Source organism: Eurypyga helias, unplaced genomic scaffold (assembly GCF_000690775.1).
Source record: "Eurypyga helias isolate BGI_N326 unplaced genomic scaffold, ASM69077v1 scaffold29602, whole genome shotgun sequence".
Classification (NCBI taxonomy): Eukaryota; Metazoa; Chordata; class Aves; order Eurypygiformes; family Eurypygidae; genus Eurypyga; species Eurypyga helias.
In genome coordinates this window covers 9,223-34,968 of record NW_010235743.1, presented here as the reverse complement: position 1 = coordinate 34,968, position 25,746 = coordinate 9,223, and the positions used below count along the sequence as shown (strand labels likewise).

At 41.7% G+C, this 25,746-nt stretch overlaps 1 protein-coding gene across 1 annotated transcript; it reads right to left on the bottom strand.

The window, feature by feature from the left end:
• Positions 1-6,999: 6,999 nt before the first annotated feature.
• Positions 7,000-23,602, bottom strand: LOC104504552 (protein BEAN1-like; the record flags this gene model as incomplete). The annotated part of the gene is made up of 3 exons (XM_010146863.1): positions 7,000-7,348; positions 21,253-21,394; positions 23,386-23,602. Coding segments are annotated over 3 exons (708 nt in total), but the record flags the coding sequence as incomplete, so codon positions are not given.
• Positions 23,603-25,746: the final 2,144 nt, after the last annotated feature.

Genomic DNA, 25,746 nt, shown 5'->3' with positions numbered 1-25,746 from the left:
TTGGCGTGGAGGTCGGGTCCCACCGCAGGAGAACAAACCTGCCTTTGATTCCGATGATTTTGCTAGCCTCGATTCTCTGGAATCTCCGTTTTGGAGCAGCTGCCGTGATGTTGCGTGCCCGTGTGGTTTTGTGAAGCGGTGTGGGCACCGGCCTGCCGTCGCCTCAGCTCTTGCTGTCGGCCAGCGGGGCTGGTGTCCTCAGCAGCGGCTCTGCGCCTGCTGCGAGTGTGAATTTGACTTGGTGGGTTCTTCATGACTCGTCTTAATACAGCCGGTCTTCGTTACAGGATAGACTCAGAAATGAGTCTCCCACTGTAGCCGCTGGGGATGTGTGGCTTCTCCTGACTGAGGGAAACCTCGGGCTTACTCGACTGCAGTTGTTTCTTGTGGAAAGTGCCTGTGTAGTGTATCAAACTGGGTTTTTTTTTTCCAAAAACATATGCTTTTGATTGTCATTCCAGGTGGAATGTCGTTAGGAAGTACTTTTGTAGAATTTGAGTATGGCTAATTGCTATATAAAACCTGCTGATCTAGCCGAGAGGGAAGAGGGGACAAATCCCCACATGTCAAAGTGAGGCCCTGGCCACCCGCTGCGATGTCCCAGCGCCCTCCCCGCCGTGTGGGCACGCATCCGCAGACCGGCGGCTGTGCGCTTGGTCGGGCGCCTGCAGGCGGCTCAGCCCTCTTCTCCTGCCCTATGCAAAACTTCATCCCATGTGCAAAACTTCATCCACCCAAGGGTGAGGGTTGGATTTCATGGTGCTGCACGCCCGCTCCCAAGGGGAGGTGGTTGGTTTTTTAACCCTTGCAGTTCTTGTTAGCATACAGAATAGCTGCATTTTGTTACAGCCTGGTGCATTTTGGTGGAATGATACAGAGAATCTTGTTTTCTTGCTGTTTTTTTTGTGTTTCACTTTCCAATAAAGCCTATTTGCATAATACAGTAAATACCAAGATGTCTCATCTGTCTGGATATCATTGTGCTGTTACTCTCTGAATTGGTTTCCTAGTACAGCCTCCAAAAATGGGATTTATATTCTGTTTTTCGAAGGTCCTACCACTGTTCTCTCAAGGGAAGCTTAATCACGTCCCTGGTGTGGGTATGTGGTACCAATCCCATCACTGCCAGCAGGGCAGAGTACTCTGCTGTGACCCAAGTGTCCGAAAGCCCCAGGCGCGGTTCCCTGAGCAATGAGGTCTCACACCTTGCTCCTCCTTCAGGAAGAGTTGGAAATGCTTTGCAAAGAAGTTTTGCTCTTTTCAGGGTGTATTAATTTTATTACTGATTTCAGTCTCTTGCAGAAATGTAAAACCCTCCTAGAAGAAAGCTGTGACAAAATAATTTTTACAGGGTTCTTTCACTGCTTCATTGTTATTTGAATTTAAATTTAGAAAATTGCCTCTCCATAGTGAATGTATTAGTTTCTGACTTCTATTAAATTCCAAATTAAACTATCAGAACAACTGGGGTTTTTTTGTGTTGTTTGTTGTGTGGGTGTGTTTTGTTTTGTGTGTTTTTTTTTTCTTTTTTTTTTCTTTTAGGCCTACAGCAAAGCAAAAGCCTGGTCATTAGCCCTAGGAGAGAAGAATTCAGTAGACAGGAATGGCCACTTCCAGCTGTGCATAATACAGACTGTTACTGTTTCCCTGAAGTTCAAACTACACAGTGCCAATACCTGGTGAATTGCATCAGGCTGTATACCTGATTTTTTTTTTTTTTTTCCATTGTAGTTGGGCTGATGTAGGCAGAGGAGGGTTGTTGAAATAACATTTATAGGAGGTACAGGAGAATGAAGAGAATCGAGGTATTGAACGCAAAATATGAATGGACCATCACGGATACTTCTAGGTTCCTTAAAGCTTTAACTTTGCTTGTGTCCCTGCTGGGCATGGAAGCTATGTTGTTCGTTACTTTTTCTTCCTTTAACGGAAGTGAGAATACACACACATAGGATCTGCCTGGAATCCATGCTGGGAGTTCATTGTATGCTTATGGATTCAGTAGCCAGGGTTCCAGCATACGCTACTGTGAGCTGAGGAAAAGGGAAATGAATAGGAACTTTGCTAGCTGAGAAGTTCTAATGCATGAGATGCTCTTGGGAATTCAGAAAACATGGATTTAGTTTCTGTTCTATCTATAGGTCACACTTCACACGTAGGACATCAGTGGAGCTAGAGCTGGAGGTGATTGGATATAATTGTGGTGATGAGTAATTTCACTGAAAGCTTTTTGCTGTGACAACAGTATGGCATTAAAACTGCTCATATTAAGTGACAAAATACAACTGCCAATTCCCAGGCTGTGAAGCAGCTCCAGACACTGTCAGACAGTGATGAAGAGAGGACATGGAAAGCTCCTCTAGGAGAGGACTTGGACATTCCCTGTAACATGTGGAATCTTTCTTTCTCTACAACTGATAAAATACTATTTCTCCACTTCCCCTCAATTCTAGTGTCTCATTTCTGTATGGCAGTGAAGAGCTTTGTATTCTCTGTCCTGTAGAACCAAGAAAAAGAGCAACTAGGCCTTTTAACTTTCTTGCTCCTTTTCCCTAGGCAGTCAGGTTTGTCAGCCTTGCAGGGCCTCAGCCTGGACTCAAGTTGCCTAACCGTAGTGAGTGGAGAGCTATTTTGAATGTTTTAAGAATAATAGTGCTGTTTGTATTCCCAGGTTGTTATTGTTGGTTTTTCTTCTGATTTTGCCAAGTACTATGACATTATTGACTCATAGTTAGCCCGTATTTGGCTCATTCTTGGGCATTCTCCTGCCTTTGAACAGGTCACTCTCTGCCTTGCATTGGTAAATTTGAGCCTACGTTTCTTGAGTGCAGAAACCGTAGTTGTAGTCACCGAATTCCATCCTGTTCTATCCAGGCTGGGGCTCTGTCTCTTCAAATTCCAGCCCTGCTCTCCTACATGCTCCGGCCTCTCTTACTGTAATGCAACCTGCTGATTTTAATAGGTCCATTTTCTCTCCCCAAGCTCTGAAATCCAGCAACACCCAACATGTTCATTAGGACAGAGGATGAGCCCACCTGTCGCATCCTTTCTAACACAGAGCAGTTGATAATAATCTCTTGTACGATGATTATTTTAATTTACAGAAGTCTGTGGTTATAATTTTATGTAGAGAGTGTTTGTCTAGTTTAAGGATGGGAACGATTTGTCAGACTGTACCACAACCAGTTAGATCAGTTTGATGTGGTTTTCATTCAGGAAATATATTTTTACTCATCTTGCTGTGCTAAAAAAAATTGTATGTTTGACTATTTCTGGAAAGATTGGCCTGTTATTTCCTGGCTTTTCCTCTTTTTCCTTGGCAGTATGTTGCTATTTTCCAGTCTCCTGACTTCGGTAATTTTCAGAGGCACCTCTGAATGTGTTTGGGGGTTTCTGATGCTTCTTGAAATGCCTGAGTGTATTTCAAGGGTGACAGTTTCCACTGTGGCAGTACTGCAGACTCTTCCCTTCCCGGAGCTGGGCCAATCCGGGCTGCGCACACACTGACTCGCCCCCTGAGCTGGAGAGACCTGACCTGCTCCCGTGGCTGCTTATTCCTGTGGTCTCTGGCAGACGGAAACCCCAAATGGAAGTGACTGAAGCACAATGCTGCTTAGTCGACAGTTGCGTAGTTGCCTGACTAACAGGAGGCTAAAGGCTGTGGGTAGTACTGAAGCGACACCGACGCAATAAAAAGCACAGAAGCTGTATCCAATACATGTGTGTTCTTTACTAAAAGTTTTGTGTAAAGATCAGTATACTAAAAATTGAAGCAAAAGAGATGGCTACAGAAATACAGTATTGTTATCACATAGCAAGAAACAGCATGTCCAACCAATTTTCTTTCTGATATTAGTCATGTAATAAACGAAAGACCTGTGTTAAGCCCCTTTTAGGACTGTTACAAAATTTACAGAAGAGTTTCGTATCCTCCTATCAGATTTTATCCTACTTTCTGAAGAGGAGCATGAGGAGACACTGTCAACTTTGCTGAGGTTTATCCAGGATCTTACATATTCTCCAAGAAATGAAACCATGTTCTTACTGCATCACTACAAGAAATCTCATCGCTGTTCCGCAGTAGCGGTGAAGCTGTTAGAGCAGCTCTAGAGCTACAAACTTCTCTTTGTATATCGTCTGTTTGCAGAGGTATATGAGTTGGATTTATAAGCGTTTGTTCCCCACAGCTTTGACAGACATCACCTTGTTAAAAAGATTAACAAGCGTGGAAAATTCTCAGCCACTCTTGCAAGTGGTCATGGTGAGGTATCACCGAAGGTGGCACACTCTACTTGGAATTCACAGTTTGGTTTTTTGGAGATACTTGTCTATAACTAATGACATAACCTATACATTTAGTGGTAACTTAAAAAAATGCTACAGTATGGCAGTGTATGTTTTGGCTGGCTCCCATACCCATGTGACAAAGAAGCTGGTACTATTCTGATGGGCAAGTCCCTCACTGTGAACTCTGTGTAGCCGGGTTGCGAGATGACTTGACTTTACAAAGCGGTACACCGTAAGAAGGAGTAGACAGCTATTTGTAAACTATGCTGCTATGTACAATCCAGATCACAGTGCTAAGGATGCTAACTGTTACCAAACGAAGAAAGGCTTTTATTAGTTTTCTGTAATCTTAGTAATGCATTTCTATCATGACGTAAAATACAAATCTCCTGTTTTCCTCAGAGGCTTACTTAAAATCAGTTTATATTGTAAACCACAAATAGAAAGTTAGTGGAGGGTCATGAAATCCCTGTCAGGTTAAAAGTCAAGCAGGTTGAAAGGATTTCCCAAAATGCACAGAAACTGTAGACATGGGTAACAGCGTAGAGGCTTGCCTGCCAGATGTGAGAAACCCTCCGTGCTTGTCTTCAGAAGAACCTTCAGGTTTGCCATGGTACATGTAAGAGAGACTCATTTTCATGAAGGGGAAAAAAAAGATCACATTTGCCTTTTAGTATTTTTTTATCAGATTTCCCCCTCCACCTTCCCAATAGCAGCCTGAAGTAACAGGGCCTGGTCCCAGTGCCTTATCCTGTTCTAGGCAGGTCTCCAAGAGCTGCAGGAGGACACAGCTATGAAAGCATGTCCTGTTCTGCATAAAAAAACCTCTGTGCTTTCCTTCACTTTTTCTTTTCCTGCCAATAAAATTGTCCGTTACATTTCCATGTTGGTTTTTCTTTCTGGCCCCTAATAGATGGTGCAGAGTTTTGCTTCTCTTATCGCAGGATACTTTGCATACCACAAAACTCTTTGCACTAGTACTTTGTACAGAGGAATATTAAAAAATATTTAATATTCCTGTTAAAAATACCAATGTGAAATATAGCCTGCCAGCAGTTTTGCAATGCAAGATTATGATTTTGTTAGGTTTGTTTTTTTTTTTTTGAGGGGGGTATAGTGTACTGAGAATATTGAAAATCTTGCTGAACTGCAAAAGAATTCTGTTATTTTAGCAAAATACATATTTATTCTCATCTACTTAGCAAAAAATGCATACTTACCTTATCTCATCATGTGCATATGACTCAGTAATGGTATAATTTATACAGCAGTAAGAACCATATAATTACTTCCCATCTAAATATTAATTATAATTGTGTCAGTCTTTGAAGTGTTGAACGATGATTACAGTCGAAAATTATTTAGTATTTACAGAAAATCTAAGTGCAGTTTTAATAATTTGGATGATGCTTCTGTTTAAACACAATTACGTATTTACTATACTCATTTTTACATATCCTTCGGTGGGGGAGTAAATTGAAGTCCATTTTATCAGCGTATAACAATTTTTTTTCAGTAAAAATAGCTCTAAGAGATTTAGTGGATATGAGCCTCTGACAACTCTGCTAACTAGTACTGGTTGAAGATGCAGTTTAGTCCTTGTGTGAAGACTGAGTACCCGTGTGCCACGGAGGGGTAAACTCTCACATCTGCAGTTTAACTGTGCTGTTCTGCGAGTGAGCATCTCCAGCTTGTGTGTGTCTGTCCCATGAATGTGTGAGAAGTCCAGGCCTATGAACAAAGGCTAGATTTGTGGGTAGCGAAATTTCAGTGAAAAGAGGTTTCTGCACAAAGTGAGGTGCTCTGTTAGCGTGCGTGCCACGTCCAGCATCCGTTACTTACCTCACGCTAATGCAGTTACTAGAGGTCAAGGTCCCTTTTAACACTAGGGGTTCCTTACTGAAGAAAGAGACCAGCTGGTGCTGGAAAATGCAGTCATGCATGGGCATCAGCATGAGGCATCTTCTGGGGTTCCAGACACTGCCCTTCCCTTGGCTATACTCCTGGCTGTGCGCAGCTGTCGTACAGCGTCTGCAGGTAAAGCCAAGTGGTGTTTGGGGGGCCGCTGCCACCTTTCCATCCCTTGCTGCTGGTTTCTTTTGAGGAAAACTTACAGTGGGCTTTGCAGTGGTCTGGAAAGCCTGGTACTGGCCAGACTTTCCAGAGGGATAATGTGACTATCAACGTTACTCTTTTTTTTACTCCTGTCTAGTAGTACTGATAATCATGTTTTGCAGGTCACGTTCTGTCTCCGTCTACTGAAATACATGTTTAGACAAAAAATTATTTAAAAATGCTTTGTTGCCAAGACACTGAATGAAATGTACTAGTGACACCTACAAAAACAACAAAACGCTCTTCTTCTTCCTTCTGCTCTAAAACATGCGCAGTATCGTAAAATCAACAAGTAGGCTTGACTGGATAACATGTATCTACATTAAGAGTGGCTGATTTCAGTGTGTTCTGAAAGGCTTCACAAAGATCAGATGCGCTGCTTGTCACTGCTGCTGCTTTATGCTGTGTGATGTCATCTGAAGCACAAAGAAGGAAGTTTACCTAAACTTTTAAAATTCACTGTAAAAAATAAAATCCCATTGCATCCCTGTTTAAAGATATAAAATAGGTAAAACTTTCAGAGGTGTTACTCTTCCATTTAAATAATTTTGTCGGTCTGAGTTCTTCAGAAGAATTGAAGGAAAGAGCCACTTGTATTCACATGATTTGATTCGGAAGAGTCTGATAGTCAGTGGAAGAATTTTTCAGTACTTCCACTGGAACAAGTGGGATGGGGATATTCTGTTCACACACGACTGTCTCGTATAGGGGAGCAGCCTCCAGAGTGAGAGACGACAGAGAGATGGATGAGATGGGCTGCTGCAAGTCCTGCAGCCTGACTGCATAATTTGCAGCCTGTCCCGTAGTCCCAGATGCTGCTTCCTCCTCCAGGCTAATGTTTATAGATAGTTCATTCCTTTGACAAGGGTCCATAAGAGAGTATGGAGGGGGATCATCTGTGGGGATATATATTTGTGTTGCTCCTGGCCCCACGCATTCATCGTAGCTGAAAGAAAAAAAGAATTTTTCATTAGATTCCTGTGAAAAATGCCACAGTACACTATTTTCAGCGTAACAGGAGCAGGTAAAGTGAGAAGAGAAGGATCATCTGGTGTTTTGTTCATCAGCCCACATCCTTGCTTACCCTGCCATGTGAGACACTTGAGAGCACAATACTTAAAAGCGCATCTCTAAATACCTAAAGATAATCCAAGAAGCCTCAGTGAAGTATCAGACCCCATGCTCTTTCACAGAAGTAACGTCTGCGGCAGCACGGTTCAGCTGAGGTGCCTGAGGGTAGGCCCAGCTCCTTACCGCCGGCTACGCGGGAGCGGAGGAATGGCGCTGCTGGCTCGCACACAGCTGTGCGTGCTGCTCCGTGCACCGTAGCTCAACACGGCGGGCGTCCTTCCTGCCCTCAGCTGCCTGCAAGTAGCTAAGTCAGATAATGGCTGGGGAGAAAGAAGGGGTGTTGCCGATTTGGTTGTGAAGTAAGAGAGAGCACGCTTTAGATGGAGCCTAGCGCACCGCACCAAACGCTGTCCTGACTGCCCGGCGCCCAGCCAGCAGTTAGGGGCGGTGGGTGCTCTGGGTTGCGGATCTGTGCTGGCGGGGGCAGCAGGATTTCTTGCTGAGGTGCGGAGCTGTGATGAATAATCTTGGCAGACTCGTGCTGGTCATTCTGAGACTCGGCAGACTCCCTGCCGCATTCCTCCCAAACAGGAGGAATGCAAGACAGACCAATTTGTAGGCATTTTCTGTCCCACCAAACTAGAGCCTGGGGAAACTATAACCCCCTCCCGCCACTCCTGTGCTCAGTGCTTATGCCGACAGGCCCCTTGGACTGGAGCCTGGACTGCACAGCCAAGCGAGGCCCGGGAGGTGTAAATAATGAGCCTGGACAGACCAGCGTGTCTTTGTGCTTGTGTTTTCCCAGGTTACGTGTTGCAGGAAGGGGATGGGGATGGACAGAGTGGACGTAAGCAGGCTCCATGGATTTGTACCGTGCTGTGCTGGCCCTGCTCAGCCCCCTGAGCCCGAGGGCTCTGCGGAGGTTGCACTGTAGCCCCAAGGAGGGGCTGGTGAATCTGGTCTGAAAGGGTCCTCTTTCACTGGCTACAGGCGAAAGTGAGGACGAGTCATAACATCATGATTTTAAATGTTGGACCTCCTTTGTGACTGCCTTGTTTAACTGTTTCAGGATAATTTTAAATCCAATTCAACGAGGAAATTTTCCTGTAACAAAACCAAACCAAACCCCCCAAAAACCCAACAAAAATACCCACCCACCCAAACAAACAAACAAAAACCCCTTTGCCTACTCAGTTATCCTGAAAAACAACCTGGAGCCAGACAAATTAAGAACTCATTTCCTCAACCACACTAACTGCAGAGCTATTAAGATTTAGGATACTTCCTGAAACTTAGGATATTTAGCATGTCTTCCTAGCAGACTGCGGACAGGCATTCTGCTCCCTGACATTACTGCCAGGATAAACCCAAGCTAATACACCCTGCTGCAGACTGTAAGTGTCTTGCAGCAGTGCAGCTTGCATTGGTTACGGTGAGCCCAAAGCCACTGCAGTCAACCATGGGGGCCCTGCCTTAGAAAAATACTTGGTTCTGCTGCACTCATTCATACCTTTCCCTCAGAGTGCTCCTGTGGATTTTGATGTTATTGTTCTTAGTCTGGGTGATGGAAGTGTTTTTTGGGGAAGGGAAAGGTAAGAAAGTGAAATCTTAGTACTAGGTTACTAAATAACTCAAATATCCACAGGTGTTTTTATTACTACCTACTTTTAATCTTACTTCTTTATTCATGAGGACAGTGGTTTTAAATTCAGACTAGAAAATTTTGATATACCCCTCAGAAAGAATGGTATTTAAAACCATAACTTTGTTCTGAAAAGCCTGAATAGAGCTGCTTGATACTTCAGAAACAAGTCCCAGCACGTAGGAGGTCAAATTGGTTTTGTACAGCGTGTGGAAAAGATTTCAGTCCAGTCTCTACTAAGGCCACTGAAGCTTTCAAGCATATCTGACACTCTTTTAAGAGGTCTCGGACCTCAGTCAGAAATGGAGGATGCGATGTCCCCAGCTCAGCTCTTCATGAACTTAGTGAGAGTAAAGAAGAGGCACTCTTTGCAGGATTACTCACCATAGTGAGTAATCAAAGCTGTGTCTTTACTTAATTTACATTTTGCTGACCCAAAGCCCAGTAAATTTATTTAAAATCCTTCCACGGATTTTGACTGACTTAATCAGGCTAATGAAGAGCACCTACTGGGTCCTGTTACCATAGTAAAAAGAGTTTCAGTTTTGAAAAGCCCACAGTAATGTGAGTTTCAAGGTGGAAAGTTTTGAATCCTTCTGCTGAGACACGAAAAGAGAAGAAACTTCTCTGTCTCCTGATTCTGGGCCAGGGCCCAGTTCAAGGGAAATCTGCCAAAGACCTGAAGGAGAAATGGGCACAGTATGGACCTCCTACTCCTGTTGTTACCTGATCATCTGCATTTCTCTCCCTTGGATTTAATTTAATATCTTTTATGGACCATAGCTTGGCTCTGTAGAACTAAAATGCTTGGTGGGATAAGCAGCAAAATGATCTTTTGTGAAGGAGACTTTTAAATATCAAGACAACTGGGGAGCATATTATGGTATTCAAGACCTGGCATTTTAGTGTTTAGTTCTAAATAGGTTGGAACACAGGTTGCCCAGAGAAGCTGTGGATGCCCCATCCCTGGAATTGGTCAGGGCCAGACTGGATGAGGCTTTGAGCAACCTGGCCTAGTGGAAGGTGTCCCTGCCCATGGCAGGGAGGGTGGGACTGGGTGGGCTTTAAGGTCCCTTCCAAACCAAACCATTCTGTGATTTTAAGCAAGTCTTATAAGAAGTAATACACCGTTTGACAGGTACCCACTGTCCTCGTATGTTGGGTGTTGGAAAATCATTCCTCCAAAGATGTAGAGGGATGTATGGGATTACATGTAAGGGATTACCTACAAAAAAATTTTAATAGCAATCATTTCTTGCAGTTTACTACCACGTATTGCTGTGAGCGATACTGGACTAAATCCTTACTGTTGCCTTAAAGCTTCGTATTTGAGGAGAAGAGGCGAATGGACTCTCGCATTACACTGCAGTGAGGTGTGTATCAGAACGAAGTGGTGCTGCTCAGTTGTCCCGCAGCGTGAGGTATGCACCTCTGACACAGCTTTTAGGTTTCTTTCTTTTTACTTGCAAACAGCACAGAGCAGATTGAAGGAGTGGCTTTCTTAGAAGCTAGCACGGAGACCTTGATACCACAGGGGCCAAGAGGTACTACGTAGTGAGGGTTGCCACTAAAAAGAGCCAGTGCATTGTAACAATCGGTAATGATCATTCCTGATATTCAAATCATACTGTGACATGCAAGTCACTACGTATGGTAACCAATGCTATTGATTTCATCTGAAGGTGCTGGCTGTAAAGCTCGGTGATATGTGAAGCTGTGGTTTCAACATGAGCGAATGTCCATGTTGAAAGGAAGTGTCCCCTGCTCTGTTGCATATTCCCACTGTTTTCCTTGCACCACTTCCTCCCACTGTGATCCCCAGTCTGGAGCTAAAGAGGCAAAACGGTTGTGTGCATGGTTGTTTTTTTTGGGTGGGTGTTATTGGTTTGTTTTGTTGCTGTTGTTTTTGTATGTGTGTGTGTTTTTTCTGGGCCAGATTTCTGCTGCTTTAGCTACCTAAATTGGAAGGTCACAGCGCAGTCAGCTAGGCAACAATGCAGCACGAGGGAAGTAGAAGTGTAGGGGATGGAGGAACTCTTAGAGCTCAGCTCACAGGCAGAACTTCCTTGCCATATCATAGAAGTGCAACCTCAGTAACTGCCAAGGGAATGACACCTACATGTCTGAGTGTGTATATGTACGTCTGGCAGCTGAGAATGCAAGAGCATGGAGCTTGCATGACTGAAGAGGAAAACCAAAAGTAGTTGTTAGTCTCTTGCAAAAAATACAGTCATATTTTATCTGAGGGATTGAGTTCTGTGAAGTTACTATACACATTAAAAATAGCTCATGCTTGAAGTTCAGTACAGCAGTCACAGGAAAATCCTTTTAGACAAGAAAGCACATGCTTTTGGAAAGTATTATGTTACCATAACTTAATGGACCCCAGGAACACATTACATTGCATCTCATGAATATCATGTGTCTCTTTTTCAGCCCTGAAAAAAATCCTTCGTTACAGTACTTGTGGTGAGTTAACTTTCATTATTTTTTAAAAATCCTATTATGTTAAGGTTCAGTATATTTTACAGGCAGTCATGATAAGAAAGGGGTTACTGACTCTGAAATGTGCTGTTGTCTACATTTTTTTTTTCCTTATTTCTTGCCAGAACAACTTCATTGTCACTGTAGGCTATGCTATTGAGTTTTTAAGGGATAATTATACTAGGCAAGGCAAGAAGCGCTGATGTCTGTTAACATCATCTTGCCACATGTAAATAGGATTCACAAAGAGAAGACTGTTGCTTAAAAAATACAGCAGCACTTCAAGCTGACCTTGTTGACTCGGAATGTGTGTGTGTGTGAAAAAACTTCATGAATTTGTCAGGTCTCATTGCAGTAAGTATTAGGATAGGTTTGTTGCTAAGGAAACCCAAAAGAGCTTATTTAACTAGCTTGTCATTCATAAATTATGACCTATTCTCCAGGGAAAGAAGGTTCTACTTCCAGAATTTTTTAAGATGCAAACAATAGCTAGAGAAAAAGGCAAATATGGGGAATGAAGAATCCTTCTTTGTGACAGAGATTTCTGTTTACTTAGTTCATTTGTTATATGTTACAACTCTACTAAAATTTCTCCTATTGTTTTCAATTTGCTGATGACCTACTGTCTTCTTTTAATAGTGGTAAACAGAATCACGAAATCTGGAAAATACATGTGCTGTCAGGTTTAAGCTATGATGAAAGCAACACAAAGGATGCTTATATGATGTTGTTACCTAATAAAGAAAAGCTGAAATTGGAGCAGATATACTCTGCCTAAAAGGAGGATCAAAGGAAAAAATTAATGGTCTGTTTGATGACCATGGAAGTAGTTCAGCTGATGATGCTATTGCTCATCGCGCAACCTACTAACAGCTGGCTTTGTAGGACAGCAGCTGTCAGTGTTTCCTTTGAGGTGTTTTTTCTCAGAATACATGTGTTCTTTGGTGAGGTGTAACTACCGTGAGGAAATGTATCATATTTTGCAAAATTGCTCTTGTAGTGACATATATGTCATGGGATGGGATATTTTTCTAGTTTTATTTTTGATACTGACAGTTCCCTCCTGAGATACTAGCTGCATTTACCACCTATATTTTGACTTTTCGTGTGCATGCTTTGTCAGTGATCTATTAAGTATTAGTTTAATATTTTCATATAATAGCAATCCATTCCATGTTACTGATTTTCTCATTCATTCACTTAGTTTAATTCTTGAAGAGTGACTTAGAAGGAAGAGCCAAGCACCTTTGTTTATTAAAGAAGAAACACCCTGAACTGTTTGGGCCTACTAACTAGGGGAATGATAGTGCAAAAATAAGAAGATGTAGTTAAGTGGCACCGCCTCCTATGCAGTTTCACTCCTCCTAGTTATTGTGTTTGTATGAAAGTAAAATCCACCTGTCTCTGGGCCTGGATAATATTACATGAGAATTTTTATTATGACTGATCCCAAATTACAGTGGGTGAGGGGGTCAGTAACAAACATGTAACACCTAGAGGTAACAGCCTGCAGTGTCAGCCAGGACAGGGCTTTGAAGAATGATCCAATGCTCCATAAAACCACTGGACTGTTTTCTGGGAGTGTTTTGTCACATATGGTTGAAACAAGGGGGACACCCCTCTTGTAAGAGGGTACTCTGGAGGAACCTCTCTGATGTTATTACCTGTGAAGTGACGCTGATCTTCTAGCTGAACTGACTTTTAAGCTCCCAGAGCTGTGGTAAATGCACCTCCAAGGTGCCTGCCTGACCCCTGGAGCAGGCAGCCTTAAACAAATAACACTGTTATTGTCTATTTTAATGTTTTTAAATAGTAAAAAATGTAACCCAAGGCATTGTTCGAGGAACTTAACCCTTGAAGAGACAGGAAAACTGGAGTGAATTTTTTTTCTGTTCATAGTTATTTCTGGAATTTCCCATTCCCCACAGCTACAATAGGAATATTTGTGTTAATAAGCAAAAGTCTGGATCTTTGCTCTGCACTATGTGTCAAGATAATCTTGAAGAAGTTGTGACTTGTTGATGGATAGATATTCCAGATGAAAAATGAAATTAAATGTAAACAGTGTTTTCATGAGAACATATTCCAGATAGCATTTGAAACTGAAATAATACAGCTTCAACATAATTGTACAGCTTTAAACAATGAAATGTTTTAAATAAAACAAGTAATTCTATCATGAGATTTTATACAATATGTTTCAGTCTGGCATTAATTTTATATATAATAAGAACCACTTGATCATAAGCAGTGCTTCATCTCTGGGTTTCTGTAACCATTGTACACTAAATGTCAGTGAAGCTGGTTGAGTGATAATAATCAGTTAAGACAAATTATTTCAAAATAATCTCTTGTAGCTTCCAGAGCCTGGGAGTTAACCCACAAGTAGGTTCTGAACAACAATACCAATTTTTGAATGTCAGTAGAAATGCTTAGGACCTCCTGATATTTGAGGAAGTTTGCCATGCAACATGTTTTAGGATTGTATTCCTAGAAAGGGCTTTAATTGTTGTAGAAATGAATTCTGAGCAGGCGAAGGAAATCCTAGCTGCAGTATGAAACAGAAAGGGGAATTACTGGGACTTCAGTACTGTTATGGATGATTTAACAGCTTGAAGCTGTGGTTGTTCGGCATGGCACAACAGACTTCTGGTTAGAAATGCTTAGTGCCTCTCTTCCATCAGGTTTTTCTGCTTTCGCTGCTGCAGGTTTTGGGTTTTTTGATACGCAGCAATAGTTTGCACTTGGAGAGTGAAACTGGGACAGGTGTAGAGAAAGGCTGCTCAGACGACACTGTCCCAGCAGATACTTTTGATGTCAGAAAGCTAAGAGGACTTTGTGCCTTAGCCTGACAACATGCAGGCTGAAGTGCGAGAACTGCAAATTGACTGCAAATACAAGAAGGAAGTAAAGAGAAAGGGATGAGTATTTAAGAGGAACAGAAATGCCATAAAAAAAGAAACAATCACAAAATGGCTGTAAATAAATTTAAGCTGGAAATAAGAAGGTTGCCATAACAATTAGGAATTAGGTCTGTCCTTAGGTATTTTGGCAGGAGTATAATGGGGACAAAAGATCCTTGCAAACTGCTGTGGAATAGGTAAATTTCTATTAAAAGTTTTTACTTGCAGCAGCAGGGGTGGGAGTGGGTGACTGCAGAAGATCCTTTCAAGCCTATGTTCCTCTGGCTGAAATGGCTTCCTGAAGGATGACCCTTTAGTAGAAAACAGCAAGAGGATGGCAGCTCGACGGAAAACCTGTCCATAGAGCAGACGTGATTTGATGTTGCTGCCACTGCTGTGGTGGCGCTCACATCAGCCGAGAACCTCACTGAGGCAGGACTCTTGTCTCGAGAGGTCTGAAATACCGGTCTGGATATACTTGGTGGGACCTCACTTGTGGCCTCTGACCTCTCCGAAGGGCTGGCTGAGTGTGGGGCTAAGGCAATCTTCCTGTGCTCACTGATGGGCTGAGAAATATGGGTCTCATGTAAAAATCTCCTCACAGCAGAGAGCAACTAACTAATCAAAAAGCAATTAACTTCTGCTATTCCTAATTAATATCAGGTACAGAAAGTAGGATATGAAAGGAGAGGCTTCTGAAGGTCTAGTTGCTCAGAGTTTGGAGTTTAAAGAATTGAGGGTTTTATCTCGTGTCCTGATTTCCAGTGGATGTAAACTGTCATATTTTCAATGGTATTTTTTACTTTAGTGACTGAAAATCTCCATGAGGGTATGGAAGTGACAGGAACACCAGTTTTCGTGTCTTTACAAAAGCAGCCTGTGCACACCCAGGCTCAAGACAAGGAACATAAGAAGCCTGTGTGAACGCAGACTTAAGAAAGAATATCGAAACTAGATGGTCCCTTGAATATGTAAATTACTTGAATATCTGGAATAACTAAACAACATTATCCCCTCAATGTGTTAAATGTATTAACTACCTGAATATCTGGAATATTAAAATTACATGATCCCTTGACTATGTTAAACCACCTGAATATCTGGAATATCTAAATAACATGAGTATCTTGAATGTGTCAAATGAATGTCCTGTCTTGAATGTCTCAGGCGGATCGGGCAGTCCGTACACTCGGGTATCTCAGCCAATGGGGAAAGGAAGAGGGTCCCTTGCGGCCGGGAAAAGTAGGATAAAAGGGGGCTGGGTCCCTCTGTAGGTTGAGAGAGCCCACAGGAATATGTCCCATGGACTCTCCCTTTAGTCGAATAAAGTTTTTTTGTTTGTTTGTTTGGTTTTTTTTTTTTTTTTTTTTTTACAGGACTCCTCTGTCTCCTTTGTGAACACTGACTCCTGGGAGCGTGGTTTTCCATACAGAAGTGAGATCTGGACATAGCCACATGTGTCCATCTCCTGCTTTGCCAACTGTCATTGGAATGTGCCAAAAGCTGCTTGCCTGGCACGCCTGCAGGAAAAGTGGCCTTGGCAAAGGAATACAGCACAACCCAGCAAGTTTTTATATAACTTTCCTGCAAGCCTAATTGCCTTTCAAGAAAATCTAGGTAGCTGGTTCAAGCCGCCTTCTCTCTGATACAACTAATTTGCTTCCTCAGAAGTGGGGGATGGAAAAGAATGTCTTAGAAAAGAAAGTACCTGAAGTAGTTTGGTGGTTTAGGGTTTCATATTTAGAGGGAAAATAGGGTCTGTCTTTGAGACATGAATATTGCCTTTTGCCACTTTAAAGTAATATTTAAATGGATTTGCCTGTTTAAACAATGCAGACTGAACATAGGTATTAAAAGTACTTGAATTTATGAAGCCTAAACAAGACAGTTTTCTCTAGAATTGATCCTATATAGATAAGGCAAGATGACCAGCTGAGCACACTTAAACAAGCAAAAAACCCCACCCCATGTGTTCTGATGTGAACACTAGGATAATGGGTGACTAACGGGTCTTTATCATAGGCCCTGCAGGACACATTTTGATGTGAAAGACAGAGAGGATTTTCGTGGCTTCCATTAAAAGTATCCCTGAAGCTAAATCCTTCCATATCTCTAGAGTCATTCCTCAGTGATGTTCTCTATCACACAGTCATGAGTCACAGATGAAAAAGGTGATAACCTTGGTTGCCTCAAGCTCGGTACATACCATTAATATCCAGTCACTAAGGAGTGAAAAAGCACTTAGTTGAGTGGAGTGAAATGCATTTTCCTCTGTCCAAAAGGTGAAAAGTTGTTAAAATTCCTTTCATGCAGAGAACCTCAAAGCTCCTCGTTGTTAGGATTTTAGACTCTCATCAAGAAAATGCCATTGGTTTTAGTTTACTTGGTCCTTGATTGGTACTGTACTTCAAGCCTTTTAAAACTCATAAACTCAAATTATTTTTAAACAGCTTTCTTACTAGGTACATAAAAAGATAATTAGGAAAGCTCACTATAAGTGTGTCTTACAGTGAATTCTGCACAGTGAGCACGAGCATGAACTCATTATTTTTATCTATAAAGGTATTATCCACACAACGCCAACAGCATGTTCGGGATGTGTAAAATGACAACTACCGCCATCTTGATCAGACTCTGGAAGATTTTTTGATTAAAGGTCTGCTGCCTGACATATAATGCCAAATAATTGATTTTTTTTTTGATTCTTCTTAAAAATTTAAAGATACGAAAATTCAATTAGATGATTTTACGCATACCAACACAGTGAATGTTGAACATGTTGCCAAATACCGGATTTACAGGCCTTCCGGTATTTCTTTCAAATTCATATTTACTATTTACTAAGCTGCGGCAGGGAAATGGTTCTTACATTTTGTCTTGGTTGAATTTGTTCAAGTTTCTTAATCTGGGGGGGAGAAGAATTCTGTGCTTTAGAATTGTTGCTACATCACCTGGATCATCTTTCTCAGATGACTGAAGTTTCTTAGAAACAACTGCTTCGCCATCTCTGATAACACAAACTATGAAGCATTAACTTAATTTCGGCATTGCTACAAGTATCTGTACATGTCAGAAACAGGCTCTAAAATACAAACCCCTAATATCTTGAAACTGCTTAGTTCATACCCAGTGTGTTTTATTTTCATATTTCCTGTCTACATCTCATGTAAAATCAATCTGACAGATGCTAACGCAGATCTGAGATTCATTAGAAAGTCATTAATTATCCTAAGGGAATGTTTATGGATAGGAACACTGTCTATGGTGGGCTGTCAAGACAAATTGACCAAATGGCTTCTCTGTAACCACCGTGCAACCCTGACAGGCTAATGACAAAACTCAGTGCACGGTATTCCTCTAAATGTAACATAAAATCTAATGTAAGAAACGTGGTTAGTGGAAGTGTTTACGGTGCTTCCAAACCAAACCATTCTATAATCAAATTGAGCCCCAAATTTGTGACTTCGATATCAAAGCGATTAATGTAGTTTTCATAAATTAATTTCCCAATTGAAGTTTTTATCTAAACAGTATTTTGTGTTGGACTTTCAGTTGGAGAGTTGAGAGTGGGCAGTCCTGAACAGTTAGCCCTCGGGAAATGGGTACTCTAAACACTGGCTCTTTGTTTCCTCAGTCTTCCCCTAAAACGCCTTTTCCACTCATTTCATGGTTTAAAGCCCAACTGTACAATCTAATGAAAACATTCCAGACTGATTATAATCACCCCCTTGGCCAAACAGAGGTGTGCTTCCTACTGAAGTAATTTCACAAAGTATGGTTTTTAGCAAAAACGCTATGTTAAGAATCCTCTGCTCCGCACCACCCAGTATGTGGTGCTGTAATGCCGTCGCCTCTTGCAGGCTGTGTTAGAACAGTGCGGTCAAGTGAAGCTAATGCCTTGGTGTCTGCTTGTGGCAGCAGGACGCTAGTTTTCACTCACTGAATTCTTTCCCTTCAAATATTTGTTGAGAGTTACTTGCCAGTGCAGTTGCTTTCCTCGCTGCTCTTCATTTCTGTTTATGCTACAGTGCATTATTAGCTTTGGGGCATGCTAGTTTAGCTGTAAATTACATCCTGCACTGCATGAATTAGAAGGAGGAATTATATTAATTTAGCCAGTGCTACATTTCAGTAAACCTACTCTTCAAAACATGATCATATGTAACAAGATTGATCCCAGTGAGTTAATATTTTAAATGCATGAGGTCAGGCGTGTCTTGTTTATGATTCAAGACCATGTCTGACTGTCAGTTTTCCTGCTGTTAGCACCCATCAGCCCAAATAATCTCCACACCACTAATTGGGAAAAAAATACACTTTAGTGTTATGCCATGGAGGAGACTGTAAAGACGGCTATACCAATTTTTTTCAGGCTCTTACATAATGCAGTGCAGTCATACAATGCTTCCCAACCCATGCTTTTCTGAACAGAAAGTTCCAATGGACTATATACTGTATTAATAGTAAATCTGAATGTCTCTCTACGTAGCTTTGCTTTCAGCCATCTGCTAAACTCTACTTCTCCTGAAGTCTTCTCCAAGTTGTGTTGCTAAGATATAAAACTTAATAAGATTTTGATGATTTGCCAAAGCTACTTTTCCTAAAATATTTAACTACGGTAGCGCTGAGAAAACAGCAAAACCACTAACAATAATCTTTACTTTTGACCTGTGATGCAGAACTGCTATTAATGGGATGGATGAGCAGTGTTGCCTTGCGTATGCGGAGTTAGATCTTGGGTCCCCGAAACCCAGAAGGGAATCTTGAGGCGGCAGTGGTTGGACACCTTTGTCTCTCTGATCCTAGTGCTGATGTCCCAGAATAGTTTCTTAGAACAAGGTAGGGCACAAGATAGTTAACTTGTGCCAGGCTTATTACAGAAGTAGCTGGAGATTGTACAGGAAAGCGCAGATCATCTAGTGCTATCCTGTATCACTCATCACTTCCAAACTGAGAACTCCATAGAGGTGGGAAATCCTTCTCTGGGCCTGTTTCAAATTGGAAATGGAAGCAGTCTTTGGTATAATCTTAGGAGACCTGTCTGCAAAAGAAGTATGTTCTCAGAGCTTGTTCACAGAAGTCTGAGCATGTTCTCAGAAATCTGGCCAACGGCCCACTCAAGCTGTTATTTGGATGTCAGCTGGCTGCCTTTCATTAGTAAAGGCTCGTGGGTGTGGGTCCAAAAACCAATCTAAATTTTAAAGTGGATTTATATGAAGTTCTACAAATTTAGATACCAGGCTCAGAATAATTTTTCACGTGAGCTTTCTACTAAAATATTTACACCATCTCTAGAAGCCCATTTATTAATAGTATGACTCTGTAATACATAAAGGGTTGCTTGTAGAACATACATAGAATAGAAAATGCAAAGATTGTATGTTTGTACTACTGACTTGCTCTATATTGCATATGTATACAAGCAGACAGAAAAGGGCTGGTCTTATGACTATATTGGTTTAACTCAAAACAGTTGCTTAAAAGGAAGAAAAAAAAAAGGGATGAGGGGCAGCTGTTCAACCATTATCTGCTGTTTGTAAGATACGGCACTACAGAAAGCCTGAAGTGATTTTATGTTTAAAACAATTTCTGTTGGTTCATTGGAGGGAGTAACTGAATTCCTTCATTTATTAACCTTAAGGTGCATGAGGCACACAGGGGAGAGAGAGATGGCCTTAAGTGCAGCTCCTGTCACTCGTGATGGCCATTCTTGTCTCTACAAGAATGCAGGCACACCAATGTGGAAGGAGCTGCTGTACAACTTCTGGAATAACTGTCTTTGGAAAGAGCCTCTTCTGGCAATGTTACCCCCCAGGCAATTAAAGGATGCTCTTCTCCACAGATGCTGCTACAATCCACGCAACTATGGCTCTCAGAGTAGGCCTGGGTTAAACAGCTAAAACGGTAGTCGTGCTCCTTCACAGATTACTGACATGGGCAGAACAATCCTAAACAACCTTCTCCCTATCCTAAATTAGGAAGTTAAGTACAATTACTAGGTATGTCAGAATGGTATGTTTTCTTCAGTTCTGCTTTCTGATAGAATACCAGGGTTTAGAACACCAAGAAGTGAGACTTGCTGAAAAACATGGAAAGGTGTAAAGGCTGCTTGCACTTCGCCTTCCCCACCCTCTTCCTTTTTTCTGTTTACTCTGATCTAAACAGTTTCAAGGTCAATAATACATGTGACTTGAAAGTTCTTGAAAAAGTATGTATTTTTCTCCTGGACTGAAACATTGAATTTCTTTCAAAGAAGTTCATAAGTAATTTCGTGTGTTTCATTAGTATGCCATCAATATGATAAATTGGATGTAGTAATAGGACAAGGGGTAACGGGTTTAAATTGAAAGTGGGGAGATTAAGCTTGGATATCAGGAAGAAGCTCCTCCTGGAGAGGGTGGGGAGGCACTGGGACAGCTTGCCCAGAGGAGCTGGGTGGTGTCCCTGCCCATGGCAGGGGGGTTGGAACTGGATGGTCTTTATGGTCCCTTCCAACCCAAACCATTCTCTGATTCTATGATTTTAATGTGAATATTAGTAAATGAGAATTGGCTGTACACATGCCTTTATTTAGTAAGTTATACTCTGCTAAGGAAAACTTGAACTTAAACTAAACAAAATCTGTCCATATTTAGAGTTTGTGTGAACGACATTTTTGTAGTGGATATAGGTCTAGCATTTTTGTTTTCTTCTTTAACAGGCTTTGCAAGTGCAGGACTATAACACTTAGAATATTAGAAACGTGCTTACCACGGAGGAGAATCGGGATATATGATGTTGACCTGAGAAAGTGTATCCAGATAGGAACCAAAATCAAATGCTGGGGGAAACTCCTCCATGCAGGTGGATCTCAGCTCTCCAAAAGAGCCACCATAAGAGAAGACATCTGGAGCTGGAAAACAAGCAATTAATAGTTACTGCTCTTTTCCTCTATGGTGGATTCTCTGAGACAATGTCACTGTTCGTAACACTGCCATAAATCAGGAAATAAAACCTATCTGAGGCAGAGGAATTACTGGTATTCTGGAACAGTGAGGTTTCACAGGACATTTCTATTCCTTTAAGAGCAAGTTAGCATCATCTGTAGAAGAGTCGTGGTGTTTGAGGCTATGGCACAGAGGCTATATACTCAGTGCTGCCCTACAAGATGAAAGTGTCTAAAGATTTTCTTGTTCCTCAAAGGCTGAAAAGGAGTGTCAGCTCTGCTGTGTGCAGCTTCAAAGGTTAGCAGGATTGCTGCAGTTCCCAGGAGTCACGTACGCTGAAACCTCGCCAATTCTGTGAAGGGTTTTAAAAGGAGGCTTTGGTGTTTGATTGTGGGTATGTGTCTTCAGAAAATGCCATTCTTAACAAAAACACTCGCTAAAAGGGAAAAAACTGGAAAATAGTAGAGAAAATCATCCTGCTGCCAGCTCCATGGCTTGCATAATGCTTTTACACAAGAGTTTCAGTGCTCCAGAAATACCAAGAACTTAGTGTTATTTTCTGTCTTTGAGGATAGTTAGTTCATGCTCAATATTCCAGGGTAAATTTCCATAAGAATGTCCCAAATTGTGGAAATGCAGCAATCTCTGCTCATCCTCCTCCCCATCCTGCTGTTGTTTTCCAAATAAAACAATCACTTTTCAGTCACTGCATTAGAACAGCACCTGGAGAGAAGGGCCAGTTTCTAAGGCGACTCCAAAGCAGTGTCTTTATGAAGAGGGGATAAAGGGCAGGACTCACTTGAAATGCCTGTTCCTCCTTCTTCCAGTTTTCACCTCTGCCAATTTATTCTCGAGGAGTTTACCAGGACTGATCCAGTCTATCAGGCACTGTGCTTTCCTCTTGCTTGGTAAGTGAAGGAGGCCAACTTCCCAGTGCCCCTGCTGCTTTCATGCTGGCCAGTGCTGAGATAGCAGGATGGCATGTGCTAATGTAAAATTTTCACCTGGGTAGACTGGCGTAATTTAGGTGAAGATCATTCTTTTGAATTTATCTGAAAATATCACCTTGCTTTTCTTTTTCCATTTCTCTAGCACTGTTATTTCTGACAAGCAGTTTGAAAGTTGTCCTTTATGTTTTTGCCAGGCTTCAGGATTTCTAAAGGAGCTGTAATTAACATAGCAGTAGATTTGAACATTGGATCTTAATGGTCAGTGTTGTATCATGCCAAAACATTGCTGTTTACAGGTTAAACTAACTCCAATTTGAGTTTAGCTATTTAATCCCAAATTTAGCTGCTGAAAAGTAGGAAAAAAGAGATGTTGCAGTAATAGTTGACATCAGTTTTTTGTTGGTGTTTTGTTTGCTTGTTTGTTTGTTTCCCTCTGTACGCTACCATGGGAGTTTGCATTTCACTTCTTTTGGAGTCTAAAATTTATTCTCAAAACATAGGTGCTATTCACTTACCTGGATGAATGTTTCTGGAAAAAGCACACATACTTATTCCTGGCTCCAGGTAGACAAACTTATCCTAGGAAATGTGTTTCATTTACAAATGATAATTCCTGGTCCAAATAACTAAATTAAGTTCAGGTTGAACAGGGCTGTGAGCAACCTGATCTAGTTGAAGATATCCCTTCTCATTGTGGGGAGGTTGGACTCGATGATCTACAATGTCCCTTCCAAACCAAATTGCTCTATGACCAAGGGAGTAAGCTGTGTAAGAAATGCCATTGGAATTGGCCTTGCTTTTGTTAACCATTAACTATGGAGCTTGTACGAAGTGAATTCAGTGCCAGCACAAAGATGCTTTTAAACTACAAAGCTGTCGGTGACCTACTCATCCTATTTTTTAATTTTTTTTTTTAATCCCTTGCACAGCAGCCAGATGCTTTTTGTTGCTCATAGCACCAGATATCAGTAAGTTAAGCATTACCTTGCTAAAACTCGCTATCTTACCATAAACAGCCTCCCTCCTCAGATGTGGGTGTCTTAACCGTCCATCCTTTCGCAGACTGCCAACAATGATTGTGACACAGGATAGAAATAGCACAAGTCCGATCACTACTCCAGCCACCAGAAGGGGTGAAACAAGTAAACTGGTATCATTTCCACTTTCACCATAGCTGGGGAAGTCACTGGTTGGGCTGCTGTGGTTCAAGTGAACTTCTGTGCAGGAGAGAATGGAAGAACATGGCGGTTGTGAAAAGAGATTATTTACAAAGTGTGGTTATACAGATGCCAAAACTAAGGGCTCTCAAAGGCCTGAGGCACAGCACGAGACAGGTCCAGTGTACGAATTCACGCTCTTATGGACAACTCATTTATTAGACCGATTTCTGGAGCTGTTAGTAACTAACGCTGGGAGGTCACCTGGCAATTGTTTCCCTGTTACTGGGTGAATGTTTGCTGCATAATGGTAATTGTGATTGCTCATTCTTGGAAAGATTCTTTGTATCATGAATTGATTGATGCTGAAAGAACTTCAGTGCACAAGGAGGAATGTGAATATTCAAAAATTTGGGCCCTGACCAGAACAGAGGAATCGTGTCTTGTTATTGGGTGTGAGGACTCCAGGGCTTTGCAGAGAAAGTTTTGGGCAAGAGTGAAACAGAGGAGCATGCTTTTGTAGCACAGGGCATGCTTTAGTTTGTGGGATGAGTCAGCATCCCAAGAAACCGATTTGGAGCAGAGGGGGAAGGACTCACTGAGAGTGGGACTCAGTGAGGCACTGGATTTTCATCAGACATGGCAGACGCTCGGGCAGTGTGGCGGTCCTGTTGGCCTTAACATCTAATACATCATTGAAACAGAAAACTATCACAATGAACACTTAAAATTTACTCATTAAAAACCCAAAAGCAAAGAAACTTAATGTATTGCCCTTTCCCCCCCCCCGCATACATTTAAACAGCAACCCAAGGATGGTGCCAAACCTGTGCTTTAGTCTAGGCTTTCCCAGTGCTCGGACTGGCTACATTTAGGTTTGGTGCAGTCACTCTCATGCCATCCTCCCTAGTCTGGCCTGATAGGGCGTACGGAAGGAGCGGTGTGGGCAGGCAGACCTCACCCTAAACCAGCGTGGAGGTGTTGTGGTGCAGCAGGTGCACCCAGCGCTTCAGCCCAGCGCAGACTGAGCGGAGCTCTGGCTGGCTTGGGCGCCTTCGTTCCAGGCCAGCATGGCAGTATTAGTGATCCAAAGCACAAAACTCCTCTGATATCCTACTTCCACCCCACTTGGATTTTTCAGTCAAAATGCATTCATATGTGGCAAAAACTACAACTGCTTTTCTGTTAAAAAAACCAAACCCCAAAGCATTCCCTAGATGTATTATTTAAGTTCAATAATGAATCTGCTTAAGGGAGAGCAATGGAAAATGCAATAAGATGCCAAACTATGAAAAGTCAGAATAACTCCAATAATTTACTCCCAAGTCAAATATCCTTTTGAGACAAGCTAAAGAGAATCAAAAGTTAAACAGTAAGTTTCCTCTACAGAATCCACTAGTGACATGTGATTATACATGTGAATTAATTGCCCAAAGATGTATTTATTGGGGATTGAATTGTACTGCTTATGGAGGGGAGATAAATGTTAGAAATGATGGGATAAAGGATTCAGGCTGTCAGCAGATAGAATCCCTGCTTAATTAAAAGGCTTTGTAAGTTTATTTGTGGACATAAGTTTGGGCAGGCAGTAAGGGTAACCAAAGGTAACCTAGGCCTTGAAAACACTCTGCAATAAGTGCCCATTTTCCTATCCTTAATCCACAGTTTATTAAAAACCAAAGAAACAAGCACACACGCACACAAACTGAAATCTCCCATTAGCTGCTCAGGATCAGACTACCTACTGAATAAAGCAGAATTTTATTGGTGTAAGAACTTACTGGAGATACATATATTCCAAGACTAGCTGTCAAATACAGCACAGATGTATTTTTATATCTGTTTATATGCCAGTCGAACAGATAAATAATTTATTTCCTACAAAAATTAAGGCTAACAAAATTTTGCTCTTTTGAATTTTCTGTGGAGTATGTGCTTTTGGAAGTACAAGTGTTTGTTACATGGATAGATGTCAGCAGATAGTTTTCAGCAATGTTTTCCCCACTCTTTTCCTTTGGGATATACCACTTAGTGTCTTGCAGTCACAGTAAGCTTAAAAAGAAGATAATGGCTTCAAGCCAGTGTATGTTATCATTGGCTAACGCTTGACTTTGGAGAACTGACTAGAAATATAAAAAAAACCGGGTAATTAGCATGTAGTAGGGTTTTTGTTAAATTTTCAGAAGCACTTGACTGTTGGCTGGGAATCTT